A 23,308-nucleotide genomic window follows, 5' to 3' on the forward strand; every position below is an offset into this window, starting at 1 on the left:
GGAGAAGACCCGGTGGGCGCCGTCAATGGGAGAAGCTGCACACGCCAAGATGTTGTCCGGCGTGAGCTGTGGTGTGAGTCCGGCGAATATCCCCGAGAGTATAAACGGCCTAATATAGCGCTTTCAGCACACTGCTGATAACCTTGAAACTAATACCTCGCTTCCATCCTGATAGAGTTAACATGAATTGAGTGAAAATAGTAGATGTGGGTGTGAAATCCGGCTGCAGTGTACCGGGTTGGAAGAATGGTTTCAGGGCTACCAAACGGTGGAAACCCTTTTGCTACAGTGCTGTTTCAAGGGATTTAAGGGCTATCACCCGCACCCTAAATATATGGCATTTGATAGCTTATAATCCGTATTTTTATCTTTTTCTCATTATATTCTTTGTTGAACATTTTGCATAAATTTGATCAAATTTTAGGTACTCTCTTACTCTCTATGGTTATTAGCTTATTACGAAGTTTGTTTTCTGCGTGATATATACTAATAATGTTTGTTTACATTCTCAATTCTTCATATTTAATTTTATTACTTTAAATATGGAGTTTGTTTTCAACATCAAATATAATAATAATGTTTGTTTACAATTTTTATATAATAATATTGTATCTAATATTATTAATTAATTTAGAATCTAAAATCAATGTTTTAAAATATCTTAACCTGTGCGCACATATGGGATACTGGTACTCAATAACAATTCACATCTTTTAGCTCTTCTTTCGTAGTAAAGTCCCGAAGTGCAACTCCTATATATTGTTCTTTTTCGTACTACTCCTTTTTTATATATATAAATATTTTAATCATTTTAAAGATTCTAATTATACTCCATATCTTTTTATATTTTTTGAAAATTCTTATATGGATTCCAAAGTAGAAACCCATTTAATGCACGCATTTTTGTTTGATTAAATCTCATGCATTTTTATACTTTTCATTCTTTTGTTTTTTAATATTCTAATGCTTTTGAAATCTACACAATTCACATGAATATTTATTTTTTCAAATCTTTAAAAGCATTTTTTATACCAGCATCATTTAAGTTCTTTATAAATATTTTAATACATTTGAAACTTACACAATTCATTCACACATATATTTATTCATTCTGTTTTTCAAATCTTTAATTTTTATATCTTCATCATTTTAGCCTTTTAAAAATATTCTAATGTATTTTAGTTCCATATCGTTTCATCATAATATAGTACAGTAATAAATTTTTATCTTTCCAATTCTCTTATAATGCACATCTTTATGATGTTTTTAATAATGAAAATAAAATAATCAATTATGATTGAGGAAACAAATTAAAAAAAAAAATGAATTAGATTTTGAAGCTTCGAAGTGCTATAATTATTTATTGTACTGCAAACTAAAAATTATGGATTCGCCGCTGACTACATTGGAACAATCCACAAAGGAGCTTAAATATTGATATATTTATGAAACTTTTTAATGTTAGATCACTATGAAATTTGGCCAAAGATCAGGCTATAAAGTATAAATATTTGAATTTGACGTACAACATTAAGAAAACCCTTTAATTGCCAAATTTGTAAGAAAAAAATAGTTACTCTCTCCGTCCACCAACAAGTGTCTCATTTTGATTTTTTATTACTTTTGGTAATGGACCACACATTCCACTAACTTTATTTCACTCATATTTTAATATATAACTAATATGTAAAAGTATGACTCATCTTCTACTAACATTTTCCACTCGATTTCTACTATATTTCTTAAGACACGAACTCGTGTCCGATCAAAATTGGTCTTGTATCGGTGGATGTATGGAGTATATAAATCTTGTATATTTCCATAACTTAAAAGGAATGAGCAACAATCATGAAAGTTTGGAATAATTAACCTTTCTGAATGGCCATTCGTTGTTATTTCTGTTGCAGATTGTAATTTCTTGCTCTAGGTTGTCATTAGTAACCTTTTATTGATGATTTAATTACTTGAAAGTCAACCCCCAAAGACGCTACCAACAAGTCAAATTTTCAAATCCAAAGTTTTAACGTTCATCTTAATGCATCAAGGAATAAATTTCATCTTAATGCATCAAGGAATAAATTAAGACCAACAAGGGAGAGCAATGTACTTGAACTTTGCCCTTAACTAAAAAAAAAACAAAGATAAGAGAATATCTCTCCAAAAAAAAAGAGAAAATCCAAGCAAACTACTCCCTCCGTCCGCGAATAAGAGTCCCGTTTTGCCATTTTAGTCCATCCGCGAATAGGAGTCCCGGTTCACTTTTACCATAAATGGTAATAGGGTCTCACCTTCCACTAACTCATTTCACTCACATTTTATTTAAAACTAATATATTCAAGTGCGACCCATATTCCACTAACTTTTTTCCACCCACTTTTCTTAACATTTCTTAAAACCCGTGCCGCCAACAAATGGAACTCCTAATGGCGGACGGAGGGAGTAATTAGGAATACTAGAAGTACTTACTACAATACTACAAAGTCGATTCAGTAAATATTTTTGGCATTTTCTATTTTAACCTTCTGACTTCTGAGGTTTTCCTTAGTGTAAAACGTTCATCAATCAAATCAATTTGTATGATTACTTATATTTTTGAAACGAGCGTTTTCGCTCCCGCCACAACCCCAGGCCCCCTTAGTTACTCTTTTTTTTTTTTTTTCTTTTTTGTTGAAACATGGGAATTAAGTTTTCAGAGTAACAGGAGAAATGAATGATTTCAATGAAGTGGGGAGGGTGGCATTTATGATTCACCACATGCCCACAATTAATGCACCAACACCCAAACAATTCCTACATGGATACACACACATACTCTTAAAAACCCACACCCTTCAGAGTTTACACAAAACCCTTTGCCTCTCTGTGAGAGTTACACAAGAGAGCTGGAAATAGATTTTGGAATGAAGGGTTGGAATGATTTAGGGGTTGTTGGAACAATCTATGAAGAAGAAGAAGATGAAAATTCTGCATTATCATCATCTTTTTCCACCGTTGCATCCCTTGAATCTTCCCCTTCTAAAACACCACACTTGTCTAGGCAGGAGCACCCACCATGGTATATATTTTATGTTTCTTTTTCTTTAATATTTCAAATCCCCAAATTTCATTCAGTTTTGTGCATATATCAAATTGCCCACTCCAATCTTTGTGTTTGGTACAGGCAATCAGGAAGCAGACATGATCCAGATGTTGTGATACATGTGCAGGGCACATGTTTTCGCCTTCACAAGGTACTGCTTCTGTTTTCTCTTTCCCATTTTTCTCAACCAACATGTTTAAGATTTAAACATGTTTGAGGTAGTAGGAAAATGATTTAACAACGTTACTTGTACAAATGTCCTTTTCTGTTTTAATTTCATTACGGAAATTAATTAATTTCATTTTCTTAGTTAGTTCAATTCTTAACCATCCACTGCAATTTAGTACTTTTGTGTAAGATAAGATCGATACATTAGTTTATGAATAAGTTCTATTATAACAAAATACTTTTTCATCTGCTACTCCATGAATTAATTGTTTCTCGTTAGCCTAAATAAATGTGCAATGAGAGTGATGTTTGTAAAAAGAAAGTGATGAATCAATGACTCAATTTACAGCAAGCATTGATAGCGAAGAGTACCTATTTGAAACGGCAGCTAGCTGAACTGACCGAAATAACCCTCTCCCCGCCGTTAAACATAACGGCCCAAACCTTCGCCTTGGTAACGGACTTCTGCTACGGAACGCACATCGCCGTCACTCCGTTCAACGTCGCCGCGCTCCGCACTGCGGCGGAGCTGCTCGGCATTGAAGGGGCCGGCGCCGGTGACCTGAAGGAGATCACGGAGGCCTATTTCCGCCGCGTCGTCGCTGTTAACAAGGAGTGCGCTTCCATCGTGTTGCAGTCGTGCTTCCCGCTCCTCCCCGAGTCTGAGGCGGCGGCCGGACTCGTTAGCAGATGCATTGAGGCGTTAAGTCTAACGGCGTCTGGTGACGGGGACGCTAGGTGCTTGGAAGGGTTGAAAAATGTCGAGATTAGTGATCTGAAATTGATTTTGGAATCAGTGAGTCAGCGTTTGGCGGATTCTCACGATTTCCTCTACAAAATTATCGACATGTATCTCAAGGTATGCTCGTTTAAGTACGCTGCCGACTCTAATTAATTAACAATTTTATTATATAGGTATTTGTTAATTTGCGAAATAAATTCCAACCGGCCAGGATAACATGGGATGGTTAATAGAGGAGGAGAAAATCCAAATGTGCAACTACATAGACTGCAGCATATTATCGCCGAAGCTTTTGATGCATGCTGTGCAGAACCCAAGAATGCCGCTCCGGTTCGTGGTCCAGGCCATGTTCCTCCAGCAGCTCAACACGCGCCACTCCATCATCTCGTCCGCTGCAGACCACCGCGGCCGCAGCAGGAAGGAGCCCCCAGCCACGGCCGTGGCCACCCTGGGGGCTATCCTCAAGAAGGACGCAGCTCTCCGCCAGGTGTCGCAGCTCAAGGCGGTCATGAACGCCACGAGCTCGCGCATCCAGACGCTGGAGGAGGAGCTCACCAGCATGCGCCAGCTCCTCGGCCAACCTCAGAACCGCTCTGCTAGTTTCCGCTTCAGTTCTGAGGATGCCAACAAGCTCCAGAGAGGCCAACTTGGGTCGATTTCTTCCTTGAGTTATCGCGATGTCGCGCCCTCGTCTCCCGAGGTGAACTTCGGGAGGCGGTTGATGAACGGGTTGAGGAGCGCTTTCCGCTTGCAGAAGAACAAGTCTGAGAGGAAAGAGGCGACTGGAAATGGAAATGGTGATGCTTTGGGAGAGAGAGATATAATCATAATAAGAAAAAATCAAGCTTTTCATAAGCGCAGCCGCTCCCAAGTCTAAGATTTTCACTATAATATCATCACCTGTAGTTTATTAACAGATTTATTATGCATCTAGTTTTTATTTCGATCTTGTGATTACATAGAGTTTACCAAGTGAAAGTGATCCTAAGATCAAATAAAAATGAATTTTCTCATTTTTTTTAGTTTAGTTGAAAAGATATAAAGGCTTTGTTAGAACATATATAGGAGTGAGCAAAATACCCAACAATCAAATATTCAATCTAACCAAACTGAATTTAAAATTTGGTTAAGTTTTTTTTTTTCAGATTTCAGTAAAGTTCCGTTTGGGTATATAAAAACCCAAAATTAAAAATTAAAAAACTGAATTAATATACAATTACAATAAGATATTTCAATATAATTTTAAACATTTTGAATATTAAAATCATATGCAATCTTTTTTATTTTTTTATGAATATTACCTCCATTAAATATTGAGGGACAAATTAAATAGTTACTGTTTTGCAACTTTGGACATACTAAGAGATTGGATACATAAACTATATATTATTAAAATATATTCTCTCTATTAGCCATTTATTAGTCTTATTTTGATTCGGCACAAGTTTTAAAAATTTGTTTTGACTTTCTGAAAAAAAAAATGGAGAAATTAGTTATTCGAATATGAAACCCACTTTTATATATTTGTTTAATAATAGAATGTGAGTGCAATTATTTAGTTAAATAATTAGGTTCATTATCTTAAATGAAACAAGTAAATAAGACAATAAATTTCGAACGTCTTGAAATTGCAAAATGAGATATTTTTTCACGGACATCGGTATTAAATTAATAAGTCTAATACGAAGATAACAATCTAATATTATTAATGGTACTATAATTTTTATTATTGTATTAAAAGATTTTTCACAATTTCAGTTTTTTTATTCATATTGGTTTTTATTATATAGTTGAAGTTTGGTTTTTCAGTTTGAATCGATTTTAATTTTTAAAAAAATAGTTTTTTCTTTTGATCTGGTTTGGGAAAAAAAAACTGATTTGAAAATGGAATACTTCTAGTTTTGGTCATTGTAGCCAGATTCTACGTATGTATGCTAGCAATCTAAGAGCATCATTAACGCTAGGGGCCGGGCCGCAGTTGGGCCCCGGCTCCCGTCACGCAGCGTTGGAGGGGAGGTTTTTCCGGCCTGACCGGCATTGGAGGTGAGCTTTTTCCGGTCCAGGGCCTGAATTTCTAGTTTCTGGAAGAGGAAGAAGAGGGCAACAGAGTCTCAATTCTGATCTTCTTTTGCATTTGGAAGAGGAAGAAGAGGGAGGGGGAGAGGAAGAGGGACGACCGACCCAATTTTCTCAATTTTTTTTTTTGCTTTTTTTTTTTAATATTTTGAAGAGGAAGAAGAGGGGCGAGAGAAAAAGGAAGAAGTAATTTTTTTTTGCATTTTTTTGTTGTTCTAATTTTTATTTTTTTTAGCTTATAATTTATTATTTTGAATTAAAAATAAATTTTTCATGTTATAATCGTTCAATGTTTTCAATTTTTACAAGTAAAATAAGTTGAAGTTGTGAATAGTGTAATTTAATAGTTGTGGCATGAGATGGGGCCTGCAGGGTTAGAGGAGTTGTGACCTGGGACTCAAATTTAGGGACTCAAATTTAGGGGAATGATGACGTGAAGGGAACTAGGATCTGAATTTGGGACGAGGTTACAGATGCTCTAAGACTTCATAGTAAAAGCTTGTGCATCATCTCCAAAAGTGTCAAGCCTTATGTGTAGAACTATAATAAGTACTCCTTATTTGATGTCATCCCGTGACTTCGGCAGCTCCTTATCAACTCATGAAATCAACGACGGGCTTCAACGTCTCTGCACTCTTCGAAAGTGTGAATAACATCTCTCAACTTTTCTAGTCTAGCAAGTAAAGTTAAACTCCTTCAAAATAATTTGTTTAACTCCTCAAAAGTGGCCATATTGTAGTCAAGCAGTGAAGCCTACCATTATTGAGCTTTGGCTCGTAGCTAAAAAGAGAACACGAGTCTCTTAATGCAATCATGTTGGACCACAGGATTTCTTGTGGCCTGTAATTGCTAGTGAGTTCATAGAATAAGTTAAAATGGACTATAGGTCTTCTTCCTAAACCCAATATTGGCTCCCTCCACTCACCGAACTATATATATGTGGAGGGAGCCACTAGCAAAAAAACAACACATTTACTCTCTCCTAACTTGTTTCAGGCAGTAAAGTCCATGTACCCAAATTCCTTCCCAAGCTAACAACGAATTTTTAAGGATGGTATTCAGTTTTATTTTATCCATGTACCCAAATTCCTTCCCAAGCTAACAACGAATTTAAGGATGGTATTCAGTTTTATTTTATCCTACAATTGATCACGTCTCTTAAGCTCTACTCATTAATCCATCGCCCCTAAAGACACATGTTAAACTATAGATTAACTTCTACTACTACACATAAACACTTTGATCCGCCCCTAGACTATTCCCTGGTCGGTTTCTTATCAATGTTTGCTCCTATTTTGAGATAAAGAGAAGTCAAATATTAGGCTAGATTATGCCCCTTTCCCATGATTTATGACACTACAATGTAATTTATTCCCCACAAACTATAAGTTACGTGCTCTTATAATTTAGGTGTTATGATTCTATTTTGCGACACTCAAAATACAACAAAGGAGTAGAGGTAATGGTAATGGTGTTACACAAAAGCATTGTCTAACCGAATACCACTCCTGTCGGGTAGAAGTTTCTTCATGTAGTATTTTGATCTACGAGAAATATTGATTTTTTTCCTCCTCTCCTCCGGTATGCACTCAATCGAACATTCCGAGAAGCCACGCCTCACAAACCTGTTCAAACACCTAGTATCTTTAAGATCATTGATATTTGATACCTAGCAGCTGACATAAAGACAGACAGAGCAAGCAAAGCCAAAATTACAATTTAGACTACAGTTTCTTTGAGTAGATGAAAAAGGTGGGCTACTACTTTTAATATACTTATCCAGAAGGTCACAATCAATGTGGAATTTGGAAAGTGGTAAATCACCCATTATCAAGTCAGAAAAAAGTTAGAGAACACCATACAACTGTGAACAACAGCAGATTTTAGCAGTTTTAAACTCGCACTAAATTTCATTATGATCAAGTAGAACAAATGTCATTATGTCATTGGTTCAGTTTATTTATTCTTACTATAGCTTATTATAATAAAAAAGAGAAGCACAAGTAAAAAGCCTCAAATAAGATATACTGTACAAAATACGATGACAGAGGACAACTGATTTTTTAAGGGTTTTAATATGGATACTGCAATCAGAATGACATACCAATCAGCTGTACGAGTTGTCAGTAGGAAAAGCGTTTGAAGTCCAAGAAAAGATGCCTTTTTCTCAATATAATCTGCACGGCCATACAGAAATTTTATTATCCTCCACAAGATAGAAATCACAGCACCTCTAACTACTAACTAGCAGCAAGCAATCAAAACACTCAACATGCTTATTTCCCATTTTTGACAGCTAATACAAATGTACAAAAGAGCATATTGCCATGGTGAGCACAGAGCTTATTACTATGAAGTCTATTAAGAAGAGTAAGAGCATTTGAAACAAAGGGCAACGCAAACATACTTTATTGTGAGAGAAGAGAGCAAGGCAACATCATGATTAGATTGCAACAAAAGTTGCATAAGTTCATTTAAGTGATGAGAATGAGATTGTGAGAGAAGAGAGCAAGGCAACATCATGATTAGATTCTATACAGACCTCAGTAGTGACTAATGAAATGAAAGATGAATACACAAACATAATTTAGGAGAAATGAAATATCTTCTACATACCAAGTAGTTTATCTCCCTGTCCCTGGCCACGGCACTCAGGAGAAACAGCTATTGCAGCTACCTCTCCACATTTTTCATCAAAGAAAGGGAAAAGAGCTGAACAAGCTGTAATTTGACCTTCTCTCTCCACAACTATAAAGTAATCCAATGCTTGGAGTAGCTGCAGCAGACAGAGACAGGGTGAAACATACAAAGATAGTATAATAAAAAGTCAAAATAACATACAGACAATGAATAAACCTGTTCCTCTGTTCTCTTTATCAATGTGCCAGACTCCTCCAAAGGTAACAGAAGTTGTTTTATCCTATGAAAATCAGTGACTTTCGCCATCCGCATCCCTTCATAAAGATCACTGACAAAAGAATGAACCTTATATAAGTAAACAGCTTCCTTCTTTTCATGACATTTTTAAGCAAAAATGTAAAAAAAACTCTTTGAGTATTGGAAAACAGAACTCAATTTTTTTGTGATAGGTGCACCTTCAAGAAAAGCAGGATATATAGCAGTACATATTAATAGAAAATGAACTTTGTCAGCAGTTCAAATATATTTCCATATTACAGTCCAAATAGAATTTTCAAGATATTTGGCAGCATGAAAAAAATATTTAGGAACCTTTGGTTGAAAATTCCTGTGAATAGTTTTATTCGACAAGAAAAATTAAGGTAAAACACTAAAACTAATACAACCTGAAAATAGTCTCAGAGAGATAACATCTAGAGATAGATACCTTGCCACCATTGTGCCTACTCCATCTCTTTGAAACAGTTCCTTCAGTAAAACTCCTGCAATTGTGCCATCTAATAGATGCACCCTTTGGACACCGCCCTGATCAAATCCAAAAACTACTCAGAACTACAAGATCTTAAAAACCACACTGGGGGAATAAAGTGAGTAGGGGGGTGTAGGGATTTCAATTTCTTAAGCAAATCTGCAAGAGCATTAGGGTTTATCAGATTCCTTTCTCGTTTTTGAAATCTAATTTTCACGCCAACATTAGAATAACATAGCGAAGAATACAGGCTTAGCATATGCCAACCACTTTGTGCCATAACAAATAAAAAATATGAATAGCTTAAGAACTCAGGACACGCATATAGTCAGCAGAGTAGTGCTGACACAAGAATAATCATTAAATTCTGGAGACTTACTCTGCAAACAAAAGCAGCAGCTGCTATTTCTGATAAATAACCATTCAACCGACTCAGCCGTTCTTGGCCTCCAACAGCAAAACCTTGTTCACTGGTAGACCAAAGTCCATTCCCATTGCCAAAGCCAACACCATTTTGGAATGTTGGAGCCTGAGTAAAAACCTTTCCATTTGTAGTAGCCATATCACTTGTATCATCATACGCTACACAGCCAACATCTTCTTGAGCAACAGCTTTAACATAATTAGCAGCTGTCTCACTTTGTTTAGCCCGTTCGCGAACCAACATGTCTGCATCTTGAAGTGTTAGAAAACGTATAAGCCTCCCAGATTCATCAAGGATTGGACCATCAATAATGCAAAGGAGTTTCTCCGCACCAAGAGCCAACGCGCATGCAGTAGCAACTTCGTAAGTGCTGCAATGTGGAGAGGAAGAACTGGGTTTTAGACATTAATTGGTCTCCATGGCCAAACAATTAATGGGCGACGGACACTAGGATGCTTATGGAAGTGAAAGGTAGTCAAACAAGTTGTAGACAGATTTTCAACAAAGTTCATTGTCATGTTGAAAGGAACTCAATGTGGAAGTCAAACAGCATAAAATAAAAATAGATGCTTAAATTTAGCCATGCAATTAGAGATGGGTAAATTCATTATGATATTGTTCAACAATTTAGAAGCTACTAGTTCATCTGTGATAATTACTGCACAAACAACCCTGCAAGGATACAAAAATACCTATCAAAATCATTTAGCAATTAGCATACTTGCAATTTAATACTTGTCCAGAACTTGAATAGCCCAGGTTGCTTAAAAGCACTATGGAATCTTGATCTAGCCTCTCACGTATACGAGAAACATCTACTTTCTTAACTTCACCAGTTGATGCGTAATCAATTCCTTCTACAACTCCTCTTCTCTGCAAAGCCAAGGATAGCAAATCTCAGCAGAGCAAGGAGCAAGAAACACACAATGATGTATGTATATATATATATATATATAGGTTTGTGTTAAAATGACAACTCCTCTTAAAATGACACCGTGACACCACTTATACAGCAATATTATAAACGCTACACAGCAATATTACAAACACTACACAACAATCTATAGATTGATGTATAGTGTGTCGGATATTGCTGTTCAAGAAAAATTATTGTATAAAGACAAGCACATTGCTGCCCGTCTTTTTCCAGATTTTTTTTTTGCCACGTGGCAGCTTATTATTCGTCCATGTGTATAAATGATTGGCTAGAAATGATGGTATGGTGTTATTTTAAGGGGTGGTGGCACCCTAACATGCCCCTATATATATGTGTGTGTGTGTGTGTGTGTTATATAGGTGTGTGATCAAATACTAACTAAGTTATGGTAATAACTAATAACTAATATCAATTTTGTATGTTAAAAACATCAACACAAAGACATAAATTTATCAATCTTCTTGTGCTGATAAACTTATGTCTTTGTGTTGACATTTTAAATTTACAAGTTGTATTGATATAATTATGTCGTTGTGTTGATAATTTTAATGCACAATCTTGAAAGTTATTAGTTATTTCAGTAAATTAGTTAGCATACTAACACAAATATATATATATATATACAAGACCAGTAAATTGTTGTGGGAATGAGTATAACGTTATATTGAACAAGATATAGAAAGAAAGAAGATGTCTTCTAACCTTAGCTGCAAGGAAATTACCACTTGCAACACTGACACCATCATGCAGCCTACTATTATCTCCATGGCGGCGTATGCCACTCAAAGAAGGCCCTGGTGATAGCTTTGCCTCAATCATGATACAGATCCTCCCAGCTGCATTCATTGCAGCATCTAGAGAATCGGGGTCCGTAATTCTATAGCTCCCAAAATACTCGGGGTCACATCCTGTGACATAAAACACAGTTTAACGCTAAGAATCAATAAATCTTCTAAACAATCGAACAATTTCACAATGGAAAAAGAGGATATAACTAGAAATGTGAAAACAATCTCACCCCTTTCAGCGAGAAGCCTGTCAATTTGCACATGCGTCCCAGGCACAAGAACAAATTTGATTCCTAAACCATGCAGCAGCGATATATCCTACACAACAACATACAAATCACAAAATCAACCCCCAGATTCAATATCACCGTCTCAAATTGAATACTATAAGCGAGAAAGGGCAGATAATTCAGCAGGAAAACTAACAAAAATTGAAAAGATGAAAACGTGCCATGAGAATAGGATCCAAATGAGGGCTATCGACGATCTCAGCAGATATCAAGACGACGAAAGTGCTGCCTCTGTGCGCCTGGAAATACGGCCACGCCTCGCGGAAGAAGCGCACGAACAGCTCATCCTTGACGGCGCTGCTCGCTTCGATGGCAGCGCTCTCAGTCTCCCCATTGACATTGAGTTTATCGTCGAAAGGCGAAGCTTTGGCCGATTGAACTCCGCGAAAGTTACTGATTGAGTGAAGTTTGATGGAACTGGAGCTCCAAATTGAAGTAGATGCTCTGCGTGTTTGGCGGCGGTTGTTGAGAGTGGATGGGCAAGGGCAAGGGCTCAGAGGAGCAGCAGCCATTCAATTGAGTCAACAAATCGATGAAACCCTAATTTTTGGAGCGGCACAGAGGTGGTGGCGGTGGCGGTGGTGGATGACAATGAGAAGTAGATGTCGGCGGTTGCAGAGAATCGTGTGGGAAATGCTCAGCTTTATTTCATTTTGAATTAAATGATTGACGTTGCCACAAAAAATTCTCAACCTAAATATCAACAAATTTCTTTTTTGTACTACCCCGGTGGTTTCTTTTATGACAAAACATTTCTTTTTTAATATATTTTCTCCATTCATAACAGATGGCCACACTCACATCTTTCTATTTCAATTTTTCTATCAAAATTAGTCATCTTACTAAAATATAAAAAAATGTTTCTAATTTATCTTCTTCTATTTTACCAATTTTGTAGTATTCAAATTTGTGATGTCTACCAATATGACATACTTTTTGTGGACACACAGAGTAAGTTTGATGTTATTAGTTGATTTGTATTTTCTGCAATCTTGATGCTTGAGTAGTACTAGAAGCTTTTTACTACGGTAAAAGTTTGAGCCATTGCACTATCTATAACCATTGTAACATCAATACTATGGCAAAAATATTTAACTGCTAGTAATTTAAAGATTGTGCTACTATCTAATATCTATGTGAATCTAATTTTTGGCCTCATACGCTACTATTAATTCGAATCTGAAATTCTAGGCTCAAACATTAACGGTTTTAGCTCAATATTAGCAATTATAGTAACTTTGCTTCGAATGAGTATGATGCAAACAAATTAAATTAATATGTCAATGTAGGACTTAACACGCCTAATATCGATTCAATTACATATAGAATTTGGGTAGTGATTTAGAGACATAATGTCTCTATGCCATAATACCCTTATGGTGGCTTTTTTCTATAAATATAATATAGATTTTGACTAATATATCCCTAGTAGTGTAATTATGGATAATTCTAATTTTAGGGGATTTTAATGTGAAGAATTTCAGTTAATATGGTACATTAATGTGATGTCTGATTAACATAACCACGCACATTTTCATTTTTTTTTTCTTTATATATCTGTATTTTCTTGAGAGTATATATTCTACAAAATTACAAATTTTCTACTTATTTGAAATTGTAATAATAAAAAAATCAAATTTTAAAAATAAAAAATAAAAATTATGAAATTCTTATAATAAAAAATGTGAACTCAATTATTATTAATATACTATTATTTCTCAAATTTTAATTTATTGCATGAAGAATTAAGCTAAGACTCTAGTACTATATTTTATAAAAAAGAGTAAATATTAAATATGAAGCTTTGAAATATTAAATAAATGAGTTTAAAATGTGATAATTTTTTTGATAGAGGTTTGTAAAGTTCCAAAATTAAGAATTTATATAATTTAATACTATTTTAAGAAGTAAAGAATTAATTATAAAATTATTAAAATTTTGAACTCAAAACCTTAAATTCAATTAGTATGAATAAATCACATCGTATCAATTTTTTTAAATTATTGCATGATAGCGAAATGAGCCAAGAAGTTTATTTATAAATAAAAGAAAAATATTAATTATATATCTTTAAGATATTGAATAACAAGTTAAGAATTAAGATCATGTGATTATATTTTGATCGAGATCCAATTATAACGTTCCCAAAAATTAGTCATTTACAGAAATTAAAATTTGGGAAAAGTACATAAAAAAAACTCAAAATTATGAATTCTTAAAATCAAAACCGTAACCTCATTTAGAATTAATATACCTTATATCAAATATAAATGTGTTACATGTTATATTGAATTGAACTAAGGACTCTAATATTTTACAACAAAAAATATAAAGTATAACTGTATATTTTTAAATAAACATATAGTACTGTATTAATTTTAAGCATTCGAAATTTTAACAATTTTGAATATATGTTTAATTATTTTGTCATTATTAATGAAAATTGTTGACATTTTTTCTTATCTTTTTGATTCATTTGTTTTTAAATCACATGTAAAAAAATGATATGGATCAATTTATTTAAAGCTGTGGGTCCCAGCTAAGTCCATATATATTTCCGTTAATGAAGCACTCTTATGGAGTGGATCTTAGCTGATACTCCTTGATTAGATAATTATATATGTAGGGGCAATAAGGTATATTGATAAACTATAATTTTAATCAAAAATAAAATTAAATACAAAATTACTAATTACATCCTATGACAATGCCATTATGTCTCCAAAACATTTCTCATAGAATTTATACAATTACTAATAAATAACAATTGGACAAGTATTGATTAGCTGTGCATTGGTGAGTAATAAATTAATGCACATTGGCATAGGGGCGTCGAAACGGGTAGCGGGTATTGGGAAACCCTCAACCCTAACGGGTACCCGCTACCCGACGACAATGGGAAACGGGGCGGGATCGGATAGTTTGTTTTAAATTTTTGCAGGTATGAGTATACCTGCTACCCGCTCGGGTATACCCGTTAAACCCGATAATACCCGTTATTTATAGGGGTTTCAAATATTTTATTTTAGTTAATTAGTTTCAAATCCATATATACTCCCCGATGATACACTTTATTTCCAATTATTTATCCACTACCAAATGAAGGATTGCAAGATTGGTGAAAGTGAAACTTTTATTAGTTTAGTGTCTTTATATTAAAGATTTAAAATATATAAACTTTTAGTTGAAGATATATATATTTAGACTTTTGATGAAAGTGAATTATTTATAATTTTATATTAGACTTTTGAATGGTGATTTAATTTTAGACATGCTTGATGTTTCTATTATATTTGCTTATTTGAAATTTGGATTTGCATTATATTTTATATGTAGTCATATTATATATAAGAGATGAGAAATCATCATATTTGTGCATAGTTAATAGTTGGAAATTATGCAAATACAACAAAGTAAAAAAAATATAAATCTAAAATCGTAGTGTAGCAACTAGCAACAATCCCAAAATTCATTCTATAATTTCAAACATGTACAAAAAATTATTGTATTAGATGACTAGCATTGATGATAAGCGAAAACTAAAAGCATAATACCGTTGGATAATATAATACACAATTCAAATTATGTGTGCGGGTTTGGGATACCCGATGCGGGTATGGGGTTACCCGTTTAACTATATGGGTCGGGATTAGGTAGTATAATATTGAAGTTTTCGGGTACGGGTACCCGCGGGTACCCGTTTCGACACCCCTACATTGGCATATGAACAATTCCGAACGGGAAAAAATGGCCGACTAATTATTGCTTAAAATCAGAAATTGAAAAAAAATCAATGCTCTATAATTTCAAACATGTAAAATCTAAAATCGTAGTGCAGCAACTAGCAACAATCCCAAAATTCATTCTATAATTTCAAACATGTACAAAAAATTATTGTATTAGATGACTAGCATTGATGATAAGCGAAAACTAAAAGCATAATACCGTTGAATAATATAATACACAATTCAAATTATGTGTGCGGGTTTGGGATACCCGATGCGGGTATGGGGTTACCCGTTTAACTATATGGGTCGGGATTAGGTAGTATAATATTTAAGTTTTCGGGTACGGGTACCCGCGGGTACCCGTTTCGACACCCCTACATTGGCATATGAACAATTCCGAACGGGAAAAAATGGCCGACTAATTATTGCTTAAAATCAGAAATTGAAAAAAAAATCAATGCTCTCGTTGAGAGTCGAACTCAAGACCTCCCGCTTACTAAACGGGTGCTCTAACCAACTGAGCTACGAGAGCTTAATGCTTCTTTTTTCTACAAGATTTTATAAATAATATACTGTATATTTTTATTTGAAATGGATCAGCTAGATTGCATATGACTGCAATTCCATTAGTAAATAAAAGATTACTAAGGATAACTTAAAACTTCTTAGGATCATTTTATAAATGGTTACTGGAATTTGTATTAAATTAATTACTAAACTTTGATTTATTCAAAATTGAACTAAACATTATATTTTACACTCCTATTATTTTAAATTCATTTCAATTATTTACTTAATTATATCATATACGGTAACCAATATTCCATATAATTTCTCCTATTTATCATACACGTTAAAAATATTAATTTATCACGTCACATACATTAAATAAAACAATGAAAGATAGACATTTCATTTGTACAAGAAAAAAATGTTCGCAACGAAATCTCCCAAACTGAAATCTTGTCATGCATGCATTTTTTTAAAAAAAATTGGGTATATTTGTTCATATTCATTAAAGAGCAGACGAAAAAATATTTATCATGCAGCTATTGTTTACCAAGCATGCACTAACATCATCAGTAGTTGCATTCAATGATTTCGTCTCTAATTCTAGAGTCTATGTAAAACTTCCCTTTGGATTTCAGCCAAATCTAAACCTATATGGCTGAGCATTAATACGGTAACCGTTAAAGATGGTATTGTACTCACTGAAATTTACAAGTATTATTGTTTTAATATAATCAAAGCTAATATTCTCCATGTCCATGAAAAATTCTCTTTTTTTTCATTTGGTTATTTGCCTATCAAAAACATAAAATAATTAATAAATGCTAATAAAATTTATTTATATGGTCACATTTTATTATTTGTGCAGAAATTTCCATAATTTAAATGAAATAATGAATGGATCTAGTTAGCTTCACACCCAATGCTTCCATTTGTCAAAACGTTGTATTAGTTGAATATATCAACTCATATTGACATGTGGTATATCAAGACTAGGTAATTTTTGTTCGTATCGGCTTGGCATGCATGGAAGATCAATTTTTTTCTAGTTTTAGAGCTTGGCATTTCTAAAAAAGAAAGAGAAATGGTAGAGAGGGTGAGGAAGATGAAGAGATGTAATTTTATGTTTATATTTTGAACTTAACTAATCTGATTGATTGTCCCAGAGATTTCAATTTGATTGCCACATAAATTCAAAATTTTGTCACATTAATTTAATTTTTCATTTTGGGAAAAAACTTGAAAATTGTAAAGTTAATGTATTTGTATTCGAAAAATAAAATCTGAAAGAAAAATAATAAATATTGAAAGTTCGTGTATTTACATGCAAATAACCATTTCTCATTTTGGTATGTCCACCGAAATTAGTCTCGTTTCTATTATTTATGGATGCTTTCTTATAATCTGTTTATGTTTCTCTCTCATAATTGACTTTCTCATACTTAACAATTACGCTTAAAATCAATGTTATCCATAGATACGACTATTTTTCGCAGACCGGTGAAGTATTTAATAGTGTCTGAGGACTTCACGCGGAAATTGTGTTTAGTTTTTTAATACTCCACATGTCCCATAGAAATAGGCTATTTGAGGATGATATGAGTTTCAATGCGTAATTAATAAAATAAGAGAAAATAAGAAAAGTAGTTGAAATAGTGTAGTGGATAGGGGGCACATAAATAATAAAGTAAAGAGGAGAAAATGTTTCTATAATTGGCTATAGATTATTTGTGTGGGACGGACGAAAAAAGAAATCCAACTTATTTCTATGGGACAGAGTCAATATACACGTTCAAAAGTAAAAAAGTAAACCAATACTCTCGTTGTCTAAAGTTAATTGAGATGTTTCTTTTCGATATAAGATTCAATAAAGTGGTGATATAAGTTAAATGAAAAGACAACAAAATTATAAGAAAGAATAAAATAAAAATATTACTATAAATTATGCCTTTTTGCAAAAAAAACAAAAAGAAGAAACATGTGTGAATTAATTTTGGACACTGAAAAAGAAATACGAATGACACCAGATGGGCACTCTAAATAGCCAAATATGGAGTATGATATTATTATTGATAAAATAACCTATGCCTAATCTTAACAAGAAGTAGTTGTAGTATAGTGGTAAGTATTCCCGCCTGTCACGCGGGTGACCCGGGTTCGATCCCGGCAACGGCGTAATTTTGATATTTGTATTAGTATTATTTATTTGTGTAAAACTTCCAAGTCAGTCTGATTTGTGTTTTTTTTTTTTTTTTTTTTTCTTTTTTCTATTTTACTCTTAATCAATAGTACTAATTTGAAAATATGAAACTACAATTTGATCTTTAAAAGTTGATGATTGACGACAAAAAAGTTCATGTAGAAAAATAAACATGCATAGAGAAATTCAAAAGCTTAAACGAAAAATAAACACTGACAACCATACCAGAGATGATTTGTGAGATTTGTGAAGGCTAACTTTGGATATTTAACAAGTTTACTAACATAATCCCATGAAATCAACACGGGGCAAAAGAAAAACCTACAAATTTCAAGCAAAAAATAACTGGGACTGCTACAGTATATTCACCAAAAACAGTCAAATTAACATCTACTACTATAACTGAAGCATCATAAATTCATAATCAGCTAATATCTTCCCAGCTGAAATATCTAGCCGCCAAACACAAACATACCACTGTGTCTAAAACACACACTCACACTCCTTATGAGACCATTGCATTGGCTTCGTCTTCGTATCCCTCTCCTGTTCCCACCTCACTGAACATATATTGGCTTTGATATTCCATCAGGTATTGAGTTGACCTCTTCACATCGTAGAACAGCTCATACACACGGCTTATGTCTTCCATTTCCACAATCTTTCCCTTCCTCTTCAGGCAGGCCAACGCGGCAGAGGTGATGAGATTTATAGCGTATCTCAGTGATGTGTCTTCTCCGATCTTTGTAAGCAGTACCTTAGCATCTTCGGACATTTCTACATCTTCCTCTTGGCATCTGATGTCCAAGATCTTTCGGATGTCATCCCCTGTGTACGGTTGCGTGGAGATGATGAGCAGGCGGTCAAGAAAATCAATTGGAATGCCGTGTGGAGACCTGTAGTTTGTGCCCCTGATGGAAGTGATCCCTCTATTCGTGGCGACGACTAATATAGGCGCCATGTCATTCTCCAATGCACGATTTAGAAAAGAAAAGCATTCGATGTCAAGCATGTGTACTTCATCAATGAAGAGGACACCCGGTATAATTTCTGCTTTTCCTTCTTCTCTCCACTCGGCTACCTTTGTGTCGATTTGTTCCCTAACTTCTGCACGGATTTCGCCAGTATCACCCGTAAACAATGCCAGAAATCCCTGCGTTCTGAAATTGAGACAGTGAGCTATAACGCAGTCATCTTGTAGAAATGAAGGTATATACGATGCAGGCATTGCCACCTGAAGTTACATAGAACACTATGTTTTTGACAAACAGGCATTGCATAGATAGTAATTACGACTGAGAGGGTAGAAAATATTATGAAGTCCAATAATATGACAAAAAGAAACGAGCAAATAAATCAATCATCTGATAATTATATGCAAGAAACAAGACAGCTTTTTAGCAAATTAGACTGTGTGGTGCCATGACACCAAGATTCTCAAACCAGTCATAAAAGTGAGCAATATACTAGTACTAAATAGATGAGCATGTTAATATCTCATAATATTACGAAAATAAATTTTATTTAAAGGAGTCAGCCCACTGTATTGCAAAGAACCAGTAGTCAACCAGCTTCCCGAATATTTAACCTGAGTTTCATTTCAATATAAAAACAATGCCAAAAATTCAATGCACTTAAAGGAGGGAAAGATAGTAACATAGTGCAAGAAATGAGAAAATATTTTTTGACAAGAAGTTTAATTAGACCGAAGGGGTTAAGCAGCAAAGCATTTCACATCCAGACATAACTCAATAGTAACAGAATTTGTTAAATGAAAAACATACTGAAAACTGAAAAGAGAGAAGAATGGAAGATGAAATTCAAAAAAACGAAGTACCTAACAAACCATACATTTACAAAAGTTGGGAAATATCATCGTAAGTCTGATAACCATTATTACTAGCATACTCCAACTGTTTGTTTCTAATCCAGAAACTGCATAGGGTGCACCACAAAAGGATAGACTTTCAGTAACATGATATGTAGATGAACCAGAGTCCAGACCAGCCAGCATACAATATTATATCATATAGCATTCAAAGAAATCATGTGTCATATGCATGTTAGCAATAGGTCGGCGAAGCTAGTCTAGTATACTAACTAAGCCATACTTACCTAGTTGGTATATACGAATATAAAGAATCAAGGAAACAGTTAATTCGACTGATCCAATAAGAGTCCCCTAAATTTTATCAGGAAGACTAAGGTAGCAGACAACATACTAAAAAAACAATAAGCAACAGATTTTCTATCAACCCTTGAAGCTAGTCTATTACTCCATAATTACCAATTAGGTATATCCGAATATCCAGAATCAAGGAAGCAGTTAATCCGTACTAATCCAATACGAGTCCCCCAAATTTTATCAGGTGGACTAGGATAGGACATAATGTACTAAAAAGGACAATAAACAACAAATTTTCTATCAATCTCCTATAAGCTCACACACTGAGGTAATTAACCTTATTTATATTTGGAAACAAATGCTAAATACCCAAAACATAAATAAGGGTATAGTATGAAACTTCTTTTTCAATGAATGTCTATTAAGGTAGTGGAAAACAATTTGTGATGAACAGAGTAGGGGTCTATCTTTGTTTGATGGAGAGTGTACTAAGGTAATTCAAAACACTACTGTCTAACAAAAAATGGCAAAAAACAGCCTTCTAGCAGAGTTCATGTCAGCATCTTACACTTCAACATGTCGGATCACAGAAGAAGTTATCTGAACCATGGCTAGCAGAAGTCTAAACCTTTGACACCTAACCAAAGTTAGTTGATCAAGAAAATACTGACTATTGATGACAACTCTTAAATCATAAAAGCTTGCAACCGTTATATAGATATCAGAAAACTAGTCACAACCAAGTACAACTGCATATTTAACAACCTAAAGGAAGTAACAATTTAAGATTCAAGAATCCCAGTTGCAGGCGGTCCAAAATGCGACAAGAGGAAAACAAATACTAGCGAAATTAGTACGATCACAAATTATAGACTCAATCCACAAAGAGCCAGCTGAAACACATAAGAACTTGTCTACTTAACCTATCAAAGACACATGGGAAATACATCAGAAGGGTAGAAACAGTCTTTGCATCTCAATGATTCTACACTGTTTTGAGTATTAACTAACTCAAGCTAACAATCTATGCTCCCATGTATTAAGCAAATAAACACCAAGCCCATAAAAATTTATTGACACCAAGTCAAGAAAATCAAGCAATTCAGCAGATAGCACCTTTACTTCATAATGCATCAAAAAAAGTACAGAAAACTCTTTAACCATAATTACCTGCTATTGATAACATCAATCTCATGAAGCGTAACACAATGCACAACTTCCTTCCTCTTCTGTAGCTCGCCATCGGGGCACTGCACGAACTTCGTCTGAGGCCCCATCGCATCATAGTCCCTTGACCTCGAGAACGACCTCCCGAGCTTAGTGATCTTCCCGGAAGCCTTGTCGATCCCAATTACATCACCACTCTGCACTTTCTCCTTCCCCAGTGCTTCAATCATCTTCCCACCCAAGTCATAAACCGTCTCCATATCCGTCGTCTTCAGCGTGAGCTTCCCCGTCTTCGACGCTGCCCCAGCAACAGCCGGCCGGTCAATCTGTATCTCCACAACCTCGCCCTCAATCACCTCGGTCTCCTCTTTGATTCTGACCCCAATTGCTTTCCTGAACGCCTGCATTAGGGCTTCGGTTTTCGACATCTCCAGCGAGAACAGCTCGCTCCCTGCGAGCATAGCGAAGGGAGTCTCTTGGCCGATGGATTTAGCCATGCCCATGGCGATGGCAGTTTTGCCGGTCCCGGGCTGGCCGGCGAGGAGGACTGCCCGGCCAGCGATTTTGCCTTCTTGGACCATCTTGACGATGACGCCGGCGGCTTTTCGGGCTGAAGTCTGGCCGACCATGCCTTCGGAGGAGGAGCGGGCTTCGAGGGCGGAGTCGAGGCCGAGGCCCCGGATGTGGGAGTGGGCGCCGATTCGTTCAATTCGAGTTAGGTCTCGCATCTCCGAGAGCTTTATCTCCGACATGGCTGAAGTTTGAAGACAATATAGAAGATATTAGAGAGAGATATTAAGAGATTAGAAACAGAGAGATGAGTGTGTTGGCTCAACAGACGAAATGAGGAAGATGAAGTGAGGTTTAGGGTTTTGGTTCGACAGAAAATCGGAAATTCCCAAAATTAATGTAGAGAGTATTTCTGTACCAAGTAATGTACACTAATTAATGCAATATGAAAAGTAATTCATTTAGAATTAAGTTATTTTATTTTAGTTGGAGGTGGATAATTATTATATAATTAATCATCGGGATAAGTCGCTATGAACCAAACATAATATATATTTAATCATGAAATATAATTTTACGAAATGAACAATCCTTAATTGTTCAAAAAAAATGACAATAAGTGATTGGAGTCTCTTATTTTGTTGTATTGCATTGTTTTGAGGAACTATAAATTTAGGACCTATACGTTAATTGATGCATAATTGCGATACCTAAACTTTCAAAATATCATTTGCGATCTCAACTAATATACATTGTGCACGTTGTAGGGTCATGCTGACTTTTTATATACCCTCAAATGGGTAGAGAACAAATTTGTATATTTATTCTCCAAAATAAAAGAATAAATTTTATATTTTTTACACTCATCTTCCTAAACATTTTTTTGCATCTGTTGCCGATATACGTATCTAACGACATTATGGTACTGAGATATTGGATTCATTCTTGATTTTACTTATCTTTTGGTTTTCTCATTTTAGTGAAAATACATGTTATTTGGATGACTGGAATTAATTAAGCTTTGTGAAATTTTGATTAATGAAGCTTTCTCCTTCTCTTGGTTTAGGGATAGAAGAAAGTGCGAATGCTGAAGGAGAGATTGAGGTTTAGAACATGTACCTAGGCCCAAATTCAGATTCTTTAGTTTTCAAATATTACTCTCAACCGATTCGCTTC

General features: G+C 34.7%; 3 protein-coding genes and 1 non-coding gene across 6 annotated transcripts; 1 reads left to right on the forward strand and 3 right to left on the reverse strand.

Moving 5' to 3' along the window:
* The first annotated feature begins 2,673 nt into the window (after window positions 1–2,673).
* Window positions 2,674–5,011, forward strand: LOC125213225 (BTB/POZ domain-containing protein At3g49900). The gene is made up of 4 exons (XM_048113647.1): window positions 2,674–3,055; window positions 3,161–3,230; window positions 3,597–4,106; window positions 4,201–5,011. The coding sequence occupies exons 1-4, from the start codon at window positions 2,901–2,903 to the stop codon at window positions 4,864–4,866; spliced, it is 1,401 nt and encodes a 466-aa protein (XP_047969604.1). The 5' UTR covers window positions 2,674–2,900; the 3' UTR covers window positions 4,867–5,011.
* A 2,421-nt stretch (window positions 5,012–7,432) lies between these two features.
* LOC125201052 (probable amino-acid acetyltransferase NAGS1, chloroplastic) lies at window positions 7,433–12,561 on the reverse strand. 3 transcript variants are annotated; one of them, XM_048098940.1, is made up of 11 exons: window positions 12,054–12,561; window positions 11,833–11,920; window positions 11,517–11,722; window positions 10,599–10,750; window positions 10,210–10,247; window positions 9,833–10,122; window positions 9,412–9,509; window positions 8,922–9,033; window positions 8,682–8,841; window positions 8,170–8,242; window positions 7,433–7,702 (listed from the first exon to the last, which is right to left on the reverse strand). In XM_048098940.1, exons 1-11 carry the CDS (start codon window positions 12,402–12,404, stop codon window positions 7,540–7,542), a joined length of 1,731 nt encoding a protein of 576 aa, XP_047954897.1. In that variant the 5' UTR covers window positions 12,405–12,561; the 3' UTR covers window positions 7,433–7,539. The 3 variants fall into 3 exon arrangements, with proteins under 3 accessions (XP_047954897.1, XP_047954894.1, XP_047954896.1); XM_048098937.1 differs by having other exon boundaries at window positions 9,833–10,247; XM_048098939.1 differs by having other exon boundaries at window positions 7,433–7,690; window positions 9,833–10,247; window positions 12,054–12,560.
* A 3,517-nt stretch (window positions 12,562–16,078) lies between these two features.
* TRNAT-AGU lies at window positions 16,079–16,152 on the reverse strand. Its single transcript has one exon. It is a non-coding gene; the product is annotated as a tRNA-Thr (tRNA).
* A 2,436-nt stretch (window positions 16,153–18,588) lies between these two features.
* Window positions 18,589–22,513, reverse strand: LOC125201576 (ruvB-like 2). The gene is made up of 2 exons (XM_048099748.1): window positions 21,626–22,513; window positions 18,589–19,490 (listed from the first exon to the last, which is right to left on the reverse strand). The coding sequence occupies exons 1-2, from the start codon at window positions 22,372–22,374 to the stop codon at window positions 18,836–18,838; spliced, it is 1,404 nt and encodes a 467-aa protein (XP_047955705.1). The 5' UTR covers window positions 22,375–22,513; the 3' UTR covers window positions 18,589–18,835.
* Window positions 22,514–23,308: the final 795 nt, after the last annotated feature.

The sequence above is a fragment of the Salvia hispanica genome, chromosome 1 (genome assembly GCF_023119035.1).
Source record: "Salvia hispanica cultivar TCC Black 2014 chromosome 1, UniMelb_Shisp_WGS_1.0, whole genome shotgun sequence".
Lineage (NCBI taxonomy): Eukaryota > Viridiplantae > Streptophyta > Magnoliopsida > Lamiales > Lamiaceae > Salvia > Salvia hispanica.